Raw genomic sequence first — 11,465 nt, forward strand, 5'->3', positions numbered from 1 at the left:
CTAAACAGGTTTTTCCCTAGCACCATTCCTGGAAATTTTTGAACTACTTTGACTGAAGTGTTTCAACCAGTTCAACATGAGCCAGATACTTGGCATGTAAAATTGCAGCCTCATTTGGCATTTTTATAAGCAACTGAAAACAGAGTGTAAGTGGCTTTGTAAAAGTTACCTAAGTGTGTAATAAGACAGAAGTGCTCTTTGTAAGGACACATTTAGGTGTTAAGTGTAGGAGAAAGTATATTTAACTCTTGTCTCAACACTGTTCCACATAGGTGCATGGCTGCCAAGTATGGCTGAGGAGTGGTCTTGCAGTTCTGTAGTTTTACATTTTCATGCTCTCCTGCAAGGAGCATTCCTGCAAGATTATCTGCCTTTTGCTGTATTCTCTGTAGTAAAAATTACCAACCTCAGAGTAATTTGCCTTTTAAACTTTCATCCTTTTCTTTTTTTCCCCTCATGCAGGCTTAAAGCTTACAGCTATAATTGTCCCTGTCCTCATCGTGCTGTGTCTGTTCCTGTTCTCTGGAATCTGTATCTGTGCAGCCCTACGCAGGTAAGATACCGGCTCTTGTCATAGGAGGCATTTGTGACTACCTAGCTAGCACATCCAGCTACGTGCCCTCTTTCCAGACCCTCTTTACCAGGGAGCTGGAAATTGATCCTGTTTGACAGTCTGCCTTTTAAGCAGAACTCATGTCGTGTCTCTGAAAATTGTATTTCTTACTGTACATCTATCTACCCTAGTCAGACAAAAACAAAGGCAAAGCAGGTCAGAACTGCACGCTGCAATTTACAGTCCGATGTAACCAGCTGTTCTCTTCAGCCTACATATACCCACAAATACTAAGGTGTAAAGCCATCAAGATGAAATAGTTTCCACACCAAAGCCAACTAAAAATTCACTGAAGGGAGGATTTGAGCTATCTATCTGGATCATTTTCTTTTTATTTCCTTCCTGTTGTGTTTCTTCTTCCCAGTCCCTTAAGTCACAGCACTTAACTTAGTGGGCTGAAAGCAGAGCCTAGCTGTAAGGAGTTGCACACATATGCTGGTAAGCAGCTAAAAGTAAGCCCCTTCATTTCACACGTCAGAGGACGTGCAGAAGCCCTGCTAACTGTGATTCCTGCTACATGTTCAGTCATGAACCTGCACTTGCATGTAGAGCTGGGAAATGCTTCTGTCAGCAGATGAGGATCTGGAAGTATAAGCAATGCTATGGTGGTGTTGCTTCATCACTGGTGGTACCCAGCTCTGCCCTGGATACCTAGAAAATCTATATAACCTAGCCAAAGAATTCAGAAGAGCAGACCCGAAACATAACCTGGAGTGACACATAGAGGCATGGATACATCAAATCAATGAGTGCCAGACCCAAGAAATCTGAACACCAGCACTCAAAACTTGCATATAGATGGGGAAAAAATGAAATGTCAAAATGCTGGTTTGCATGCCTTACGTTCTAGTAGACACCAGCCTGCAGGAACTCGGAGTGAAGCATTGTCCTCAGCTGCTAACCACAAAGGCTGTCTCTGCTGGAACTAAGGTACAAAGCTGAAATGGTGTAAGTGCAGATGTTTATAAACGCTTTCCTCTCCTCTCAGGCGAGAAGCCAAAGGACTTCCTTATGGATTATCCAGTGCTCAGAAATCAGGTTAGTGGAGAATCACGCACTTTGTCCTCTCCTGTCTGTTGGGCCAGTGGGAAGGGGTTGTCCAACTAAGCATGAAACGCATATGAAATAGCATGCACATTTCCTGGTTCAAATTCACCTCTTCATACCAGGGAAACAGCAAACGGTAGTGCCACTTGTGTCATTCTAGTACAGTGCCCTGAGAAACAATATAATTTGGTTTCTATGACAGAAAGGCAATTAGCAAAAGATCTATTATACAGAGTGCATAAATTAGCATGTAAGAGTGCTCCCAGGTGCCCTCCTTTTCCTTCCCTCCTCTAAAATACCTATTTTGCAGAAAATTGCTGCTTTTCTTTCCTTTTCCCCACAGCAGAGGGGATTGCTTTTCTCTAAGAGAGCAAGGGCTAATAACTTTTTATGGCTTTAATATTTTCATCTTGCTACCCTCCCCGGTTGGGACTATATTTATAAAGCCTAACAATACCAAATTGTACTTCATGTGTAAAATCAGAATAGGGGATTGGCTTGAGGGCTCTGTTTAGGAGATGCCTGCAAAATCCCAGTGAAGTATATTCTTTGTCTTGCCCAGTAATGCTTTCTCCCATCATCTTGGAAGTTAGGGTTTAGCTGTATTTCCTGGCCAGCCAACTCTGTACAGGAATATCCTTCTGAATCTTGACTTTTTGTAAAAAAAGAAACCACTAAGCAATTCACATGTCTCTTGACAAGTGCCTTGCAATAGCTCGGCTCCGAAATTTCATCCCTCGGCAGGTGCTGACGTCAGTGAAAGGAATGCTGTTACCCACTGCAGCTCACCCTCATTAGAAAATTAATTTGTACTTAACATCATATTTGCTAATATGATTTTTCAAGGTCACATCATAATCCTTTCTCACTTGCTAATGAGGACAAATCCCAAGAAATTGGAGACAGCCTCTTACCCAGTTAGTTCATTTGTTGTGTGTGTGCACTGCGTAAATCAAGCTCCTCCTTAAGCCTTCGTGAACCGGGCTGGGGACTTGGAAAGCTGGGAGCTGAACCCACCTCTCTGCAGACCTCCTGTTGTAGGCTCCAGGCAAGTGCCTGACACTGTGGATTTTTTCTCTTCAGTCTCACAAGGATGTCGTGAGAACAAATTAATTGATGAGTGCAGGTGCTCAGATATCAAGTAATGAAAGCCATACTACTCTGGTGAAAAAAAGATATTTTAAGCATTATTTTTGCCACAGAAGCAATGGCAAAGCAGGTAACTGATTTAAAGTTGGTATTTTACTGATATACTTTAAGGCATCAGTGCAGGCACCTACAGAGTTTGAGCCCTTCTGGCCAAGAAAATTCTCTATAAAGTTTTGTTTTTACTTGGAAATCCCAGTTGGTGATTCACTTTTTCCCTTTCACCCTCCAAAACTAGGGGGCTTTTTTTACAAACAGCATGTTTTAGTCTTGCTGTTTAACTACTTTAATATAGTTATAGCGAGTACACCAAAACCTAAGCTTTCTGGTCAGTCTTCTGATTGTAAGCATTTAACTTGCTGATAAGCCTTCTATTTTTATTTCTTTATCATAGGTTGTTGGAAACACATCAAGCAGCCCTTCACCAGACATCAGTCAACAGAATTTACCATTAGCTATAATAATGAGAAGGAGACACCACAAAAACTAGATCTGGTCACCAGTGACATGGCAGGTAACAATTGCTCCTGCTGCCACGCATGCATTTCTCTCTGCATGCTGAGCAGGTAACAGGGAGAGGGATGGGCCAGCAATGTTACAGGCTCCAGCTCTCATGCAAGCTGAGACCCAGGAACAGATTTATCTGTGTTCATCCCAGATGTTACAGTGAAGCAGCTAAATGTATTAGGAGTAAAAACGACTACTGTTTTGGAAACTTTTTCATGGAGTTGTGGGCAAAGAGTTCCTGACTCTGAAATAGTTACAGCTGAAGGTAACCGTGGAAGGCGTTCAGGTATGGATGCAGTGCAAGAATGTGCCTAGAACAGGATAGTTTGCTTTTGCTGACTTAATTTTTGTGTTTCAGTACAAAACACAAATGTTTCTGGACATGGAACAAAATATATAATGCCCCTTGCTGCTGAGCAAATAGAAGAATTACTTAGTTGGTTTGTGGTGGGATTTCATGCCCAGCTGGAAGTTGTGCTGAGATCCCTGTGCAGCTTTCCTGAATTATTTCAGAGATGAGGCCCACTGAAGTGGAAGCAGGTAGGTGAGAGAGAAGGAAAAAAACCTGTGCTACCTTGGCTCCAGGTGTTTGGATAGAGCAAACCCCCACATCAGTACTATTTGCATCCCAAAGGGATGATGGTTTAATTCATCCTCTTAGCACATCTTACCCCTGCCTAGTCTAGTCTGTCTGGAAAGGCTAGCAAGACCAGCCATTTCATGGGATCAGTGATCAACAGTCTTCCAGAAAGATTTAATTTGCTGTTTCCAGCTTCTAGACTTTAGAAATACCTTAGAATTTCTCCAATGCATTTGGCAGAGAAATTAAAAAACAAATGGATGGTTACTTGTCATGGTTTAAGCCCAGCCGGCAATTAAGCACCACACAGCTGGCTTGCTCACTCCCCCACAGTGGGATGGAAAGAATTGGAAATGTAAAAGTGAGAAAACCCATGAGTTGAGGTAAAGACAGTTTAATAGGTAAAGCAAAAGCTGCGCACGTAAGCAGAGCAAAACAAGGAATTCATTTTTGCCACTTCCCATCGTCAGGCAGGTGTTCAGCCATCCCCAGGAAAGCAGGGCTCCGTCATGTGTAATAGTTACTTGGGAAGACAAATGCCATCACTCCAAATGTACCCCCTCCTTCCTTCCTCCCCCAGCTTTTATTGCTGAGCATGACATCATATGGTATGGAATTTGGTCAGTTGGGGTCAGCTGTCCCAGACGTGTCCCCTCCCAACTCCTTGTTGCCCCCCCAGCCTGCTCTCTGGTGGGGTGGAGCAGAAAAGGCCTTGGCCCTGTGCAAGCACTGCTCAGCAATAACTAAACCATCCCTGAATTATCAATGCTGCTTCCAGCACAAACCCAAAACAAGCCCCATACTAGCTGCTATGACGAAAATTAACTCTAGCCCAGCCCAAACCAGCACATTACTGTAATTCCATACAGTGCTACCCTGGATATCTTTGAAAGATGGTTTCAGTCCTTTACAGAAACTTCCAATGTAAATATGCAGAGACCTATAGAGCAGTTTTATTTCAGGAAGGAAAGGGAGTGAATGAAGGTTGCTCACAAGTCATGGTTGTCTGGTTGTCTGGATCCCTGGCCATGTCTAGGGAGCCTCTGCTCTCTCCATCCTACCCTCCTGCCACACTCATGGGAAGTCTTAACTCTCAGCCTGGCCAGGCAGCTCCCCAGCCTCAGCATTTAATCTACAGTCCCCTCAGAAATAAGAAACATCAAATAAAAATGTATATGCAGCCCAGAAATGTGCCATTTAATAATGTAATTGCAGAGAGCATGCAACTTGCGTAGAGGTTGACGTGCTGCTTGAGATTCCCTCCCTTTGAATCCCCAGCTGCCTGCTGGTTCCCAAAGGCAGCCAGGAGCAAGTTGAGATGCTTCATCTTGAGCACAGGAGATTGCTGGGGATGGCGGCGCAATGCTGGGGAGAGCTGCACCACTTAGTGAAATATCATAACACCTTCACCCTACATGCTGAAGTTTGGGAGGTAGCCAGGAACTGCCAAAAAAATTCACAGGACATATGGAATAGAATCCGACGCTCATGTCAGATGAACCACGATGCCAGAAAAGAAACTGAGCTAACTTCTTCACGCCTGCGTCAAAACATGATACTTTAGCAGTGTCATTTACTAGAGCTGTTCAGGCCACTGTATGTATCCGTAAGAGATTGTCACTAGCACCAAAGCGAGAAAGTTAAGAACACTGAATTTTCGCATAATAGTTTTACTGGATTTTTTTAAAACCCTTTTAGTCCAGATTTGCTTACACGGCAGCCTGGCATCTGCCTCGACTAGAGGTGCAAACATGGGCTTCTTGAGGCCACATTTTCTCCATGTTCCTGCCCTGGCCCTTTGCCCATCCCCAGCTCTATCCCTGCTGTCCCCCCTTGACTGGGGTGACTGCCCCGTCCCTCCAGCAGCGCTGGTGCTGCTTCTCCTCCCACAGTTGATCCCTTTTTGTGCGCCTGCAGCAGTGCTGAGCTGGCTTAGCGCCTTTCACACTTCCCTTGACTTTCTTGGCTGCCGTTCCACCTAACTTCTTCCTTCTTGTCAGTCATTTACTGTGAGATGCCTTTTAAATAAAGCCGGCACTTGGTCAGGCTCGTTTAAGAATCCTGCGGGCATTTTAATTATTCCTAAAGCAGAACACTTGTTTTGGAGAACAGCTTGTTTGTGGATCTTCATGCAATGTCCTTTGTCTGGTTTGTTGCTAATATTTTGTTGACTTCTCTCTTTTTTTCAGGGCTTTGGAGTACACTCCAGAAATGATGTTGATTTATTTGGATGGGTAGGTGGGGAAAGGCAGGCAGGGAGTAGGAAAAGGGATGGCAGATTGGAGCTCCTTGGTGGAAGATCTTTTGCCACATTCTGCAACAGGACCAGTGTTGGGGAAAGGCTATCTCACATTCCTGATAACCATGTTTGATACAATAGCAGAGTCATTTTTCAATGTAAAATACCTATCTATGCATAAGTGTTATATACTTAAAATCACCGATCTGTGCCTTACTCTGAGCAGTTCATGCTTCCTTTTAGATTATCAGCAGCCTCTCATGATTGGGACTGGGACGGTAACACGGAAAGGATCTACTTTTCGGCCCATGGACGCCAAAGATGAGGGAAGAAGGGGGAGTTCAGAGTTTGAAAATCACTATCACTGTCCGCACAGAGCTAACCGGCACGAATATGCTCTGCCCCTGGCCAGCCAAGAGCCCGAATACGCCACCCCCATCATAGAGCGGCACATAGCAAGAGAAAATAATTTCTCCTCTGAGAACGGCTACAATGTACCTGTTGTCTCATCTCAGAAACACCCCCTTTCTGCCGGCAGCTTCTCTAGTTCCTGTAAGACCGACAGCAGGAACGGAGACTATCAGACACCCCAGAGTGTCATAAACTATGACAAACCCAAAGTTAACGGTGTTCTGACCTCTGTGAGCTACAGCATGGACTACCAGAAACCTCAGCCCAGTGCCCTCGGAAGTGAGGGTTACTCAACGCCCAGAGACTGCCTAAAGCCCATAAGCCAGACAGCAATGACAGCTCTCTTGTGATGTGCCGAGCAGGAGCGATGCGGTGCGCCGGAACGTCACTGCACAGCTTTCTGAAGTGAAAACAGAGTTTGGAGGGACTCTGCTGTGGGAGGCAGAAGGCAAACAAGCCCTGTGTACATAATATTGCAGTCTTGCTGGGTTCTGACATCTGAAGAAAGCATATGCTGTTTATCACTGTTTATAGCAAGAGAGATGTTATCAATGAAGACTGTACATCTTATTTTCTGTAACTGATCTCAGTGCTCTATTTGCAACGTGTGCAATTTGTACATAGCTTTTATTTAAGGAGAATTTCTTAAGTTTCCTTTTCTCCTGGGGGATCAAAAGGATTGCAGAAATGCCTATTTAAGAAAAACAGGCCTCCTCCCTCTTTATTTTACCTGCTGTTGTACTGGCAGCTGTAAATGTTGTATCTTATGTTTGTGGTGATTCATCTCCTTTCCTATGATAACTGAAGATAGGGCATCACTGTAGTTCTCACTGGGAGGGTAGAAGAAGTAAAACTATTTGAAACAAACAATGTGCACAAGAGAAGGCAGCTGAGCATTTAAATACCGTGCTCAAAACCCACCTTTTCCCAGCTGCTTTTTTAGCAGCAATTCTTACAAGCTTCAATTTGATCTAGCATACGAGCTGAGCCTGTCAAACTTGCTGTTCATGTTAGAAACAGGTAGAAAGGCTGAAACCAGTTTTGGGTTCAAGCCATGGTGATCACCCTGCAGTAGAAAAAAAACAAAAACCAAACCATGAGCCCAACACCTGCCAATCTGGTGGTTTGGGTTTTTTTCAGGGAGTGTGTGTGAAACCAAAATGTGAATTTACGGCTGAGAATTAAATCCCATTCAAGCTCTAGCTGATGCTTTTGCTGCTAAACTATAAGGAAATTTGTTCCTTGGCATAAAGCAGCAAATTTCCTGAATTCTTCATTTTTCCACTAGGTATTTTTCTGGTTTACACATTTAGTGTAACATTTCTATTTGAAATATTTCAACTAAGTAAAACACCGTGTGGCTTACTGTTGCAGTTAAATTTGCGAGACAGCAGATCAGCACAGTTATTTTCAAATAGTTTTTCTTTTGCAGCTAATGTTACCCTTACTTCTGTTTTTGGACAAACTTGAAGAAGCGTAGGGATGGGTGCAATGTATCGCACAGTAGCTGGCTCCTCTTTCAGCAGAGGTGTCATTGAAGTGAAACAGCTTCTGGTAGCAACTGGGACTGTCCGCTGCCCTTCTACTTGCTGTACTTGAAGAGTCACTTTGAATTTGAAAGCTTATCCTAGAATGCTGAGAAGTGATATGCTTCTGAGAAGGAAGAATGGTGCTATATTTAAAGCACAGGGTTGGGAAATGAGACCAGTAAAACCTGAGCTCTGGGAAGCTATCCGAAGGCCCTCCTTTTCCTTGCCTGTGAACTGGGGATAATTTGCAAAGGATGCAACAAAGATTTGTGGTCTGTTTGGAAAGTGCTGTCAGAGTCCAGACGTGCTGCAGTGATACTACTCACAAATACTGCTAACTCCAGTGATACCCAACCTTAAGGCAGGCTTTTAGCGGGCTCTTCGCATATGCTTGTTTTGCAACCTCAAGTGGTGCCATTCCCTCACGCTGCCACACTGCGCATGCAATTCCCGTGCAAAGGAGAGTCAAGGTAACCTTGTAGCCTTCCTGTGTTTGCTGTCAATACAGGTTCTGTGAAATGTCTGAAACACCTCAGGTCCTGAAGTGAAACAGCAGCAGCCTGTTTGTTAGACCGAGCTGGGTGGTGTTGTTTACCTTCTGTTGTTTACATGTCTGTGTAAATAAAGAACACTGGTATTTGTAAATCAGTCACACAGGCCTGCTGCTTAACTCAGTGACTTGATTATCGCTGCACGCCCACTCTCATCACATATCCTGCAGGGTGAGAAAGAAACGTTCCTCACGCCCTGCAGAAGTGCCGGTTGTACTGCTGCAGTTTGCCGGCCCAGTGTGACAGGCTAAAGAAAGATTCTCTCAGTGCCCCATTTAGTCCTGCTTTTCTGTCCATAAGCTCTAGAGAAGAAGCACCCACGAACAAACATCTGTAAACAACCCTGCTGCTGGATCCATATAATTGAGGAAAGGATGAGGATGCCCTCCTGATGAGCCTGAAACCAATACTCCACCCACACAGCTAATTAGCTTGACTTACCACTTTACAAACAAGCAGTGTTCAGTAATCAGGGCTACTCCCCACCTAAATAACGCAGCAGTGCAACGGGACAAGGCAGCAGGTGACATTACTTGTATTATAATAAATTTTTTGCATGCCCCCACCTCGTGCTTTGCACGTCTGCAGCTTGCTACAAGTGTCAAAGGGTTCCTGGTAGCATGTGCCCATTTCTGCTGCCGTTCAAACCCATCTTAAGACAGCTGGTTTAGCCCAATGAAAAGTTGGGTCTCAGTTTGCACCTTGCCTTCATCACCACCCCCCAACAAAAAACCTGCAAAACTGCTAAAAGATGGGTTAAAATAAACCTCCAAGCATCTCCATCCTCCCTGTGTCTTGGTGCTGACAGGGACAGAGGCAGCACCACAGCTCCGTTGCTCACAGCTCAGGGTCACAGCTGTGGTGCTTCATAGTTCACATCTGAGCAAGTGCTGAGGGCAGTTAACACAAAAAGCCTTGGGCTTCTCCACCTCAGCCTGGGAAATGGGAAGTTTTTAGTGACCCTAGCGGCAGATATGCCAGGGAACTTCCTACCTGTGTAGTCCTTCTGTCCTGGTGGTGGTGGTGGGGATACTAAATCCTGGTGTAGGAAGGAAAGGGGACTGCTTGAACCTCCCCAATGGCAGTGCTTATCCTCACGCTCATCCTCTGAATGGCTTCTCGCATACTGGTACACCAAACTCCAGCTTGTCTACATCAGCCTGTTCTCACCGTCACAACCAGCTGCAGGTATAACACAGGCAGCCTTATCAGACATCACAGATTTTAAAAAATCTTCCTTGCACAGCGAAGGTTAAAGTGTGCACCATTTTGAGACATTCACATGTTTGAAAGTGCTGTGTTAGCCTGGGTCTCTCCAGTGTCTCTAGAAGTTGGATGAGAACAGGCTCTGAACTGTCAATGGGGACTTTCAATAGCATTTCTGTATCAAACTTCTTTCCAGAACAGGCACTCCCAGTAAAGTGGAACAGTAAAGCTAAGCCAGAGTTCACATGACGGTTAAATATTAACTGGTCGTAGCAGTAAGGGCCTGCCTGTCCCTGCTGCATTTGACTGCAAGCCTTTGCCAGGAACAGGGTCACACACTGTAACTGCGCGTGTCTTTGGCCAAGGGAGTCAGCTCTTGAGGTAAGAAAGTGTAAAAGATGATGTACACTACCTACACCTGAAAAGCCTGTGACATCTAAAAAGTGACAGCTTAGCATGTATTTCCAGACAGTGCCTTATATTTTTAAAAAAGCACAAAACAAAACAGCAAACACACAAACCTACAAAACCCAGCTACAACAAAAGTTCCCTAAACACCACAGCAAAAATACAAATGTTCTTTGCTTTCACCTCCTCAGACTGGGAAATAAATAGCAAATTCTTATTTCTTCTGTCAAGTGCTTTCCAACACTCAATATAATAGCTTTTTTTTTCCCTGTCAAGTGTAATCCTGAAAAGTATTTCCCTGTTTCTTTTAGTTGCTAGAGTTTTAACATCAGATATTAAGCCCTACCTTAGTACCTACCAGAATCTTTCCACCCAACAGGCAACGGATTAAAATTAGCCCTTGACTTGCAGACTGGAATTAGGATTTCCCCAGATTTCCCCATCTCAACAGATGTCGACTCACTCACTCATAGCATCCCCTGCTCTCTTTTACCGTCTTTCTCTGGATCAGGCACTTGGCCCCACCTCCCTCTCCAGACACCATCCACAGGATGGGTTCAATCATCTCTGTAGCCCGCTGGCTGCGGCGGTCTCTGCATAGATGGGGGAAGGCAGGAAAAGCAGCAGGGCCAACCTGCATCCCCTGCATCCGATGGGTATTGTGACCGCTGCCACATTAGCTTAGCTGTTATGGCTGTGTCTCTAGCACCTGAGGGTTTTTAAATGAGGGGTCCCTGCTTCGTCACTAAAAAAAAAACCATCCATGAGGTTGGATTCCAGCTATGGGAAGTAGACTGTGAATCCCATGGCTTGTCTGCATTACTGGCACGGCTAAAACCCAGGAAGACTTCCGTCAGATTTCTCCCACTGCCTGCCATTTGGCAGTTCTCCACATCATGGGCAGATTTTAGTGGGTCCCTGTCTGAGGCACAAAATATTCCCTACACAGGAGGGGAATGTCAGGCTGTAGGTCCTGTTACGGGGACAGATACCTAACTGTGCTTACCTGTTTGGTGGATCACTATCACTAAAACATGCATGATTTTTTTCCCCCATGGTGCTGGAGACTCCTATCCCATGCAGACACACGGCAAGGATCGCTGCACCCTCCCCAGTGCAGCTCCATCATCGAGACTCTCTGGACACATTTCCAGAAGCTGAGCTGCTCCAGGACTCCATTCCATTGCACTGGAGGAAAATGATCTTGTGGCCGTGCAGAAAATTGCAG

At 44.8% G+C, this 11,465-nt stretch overlaps 1 protein-coding gene and 1 long non-coding RNA gene across 2 annotated transcripts in view; one reads left to right on the top strand and one right to left on the bottom strand.

Annotated features, from left to right (window-relative positions):
- DCBLD1 (discoidin, CUB and LCCL domain containing 1) overlaps window positions 1–9,405 on the top strand; it is a 50,310-nt gene extending 40,905 nt beyond the window's left edge. The window contains exons 12-15 of the mRNA XM_037392346.1: window positions 463–553; window positions 1,602–1,651; window positions 3,201–3,320; window positions 6,376–9,405. Of these exons, the coding sequence (XP_037248243.1) occupies window positions 463–553; window positions 1,602–1,651; window positions 3,201–3,320; window positions 6,376–6,893 (779 nt within the window). The 3' untranslated portion in view covers window positions 6,894–9,405. The remainder of the gene's footprint in view (window positions 1–462; window positions 554–1,601; window positions 1,652–3,200; window positions 3,321–6,375) is intronic.
- Window positions 7,674–10,034, bottom strand: LOC119150116. Its single transcript, XR_005104941.1, has 2 exons — window positions 9,617–10,034; window positions 7,674–8,685 (listed from the first exon to the last, which is right to left on the bottom strand). It is a non-coding gene; the product is annotated as an uncharacterized LOC119150116 (long non-coding RNA).
- Window positions 10,035–11,465: the final 1,431 nt, after the last annotated feature.

This window comes from Falco rusticolus, chromosome 6 (assembly GCF_015220075.1).
Source record: "Falco rusticolus isolate bFalRus1 chromosome 6, bFalRus1.pri, whole genome shotgun sequence".
Classification (NCBI taxonomy): Eukaryota; Metazoa; Chordata; class Aves; order Falconiformes; family Falconidae; genus Falco; species Falco rusticolus.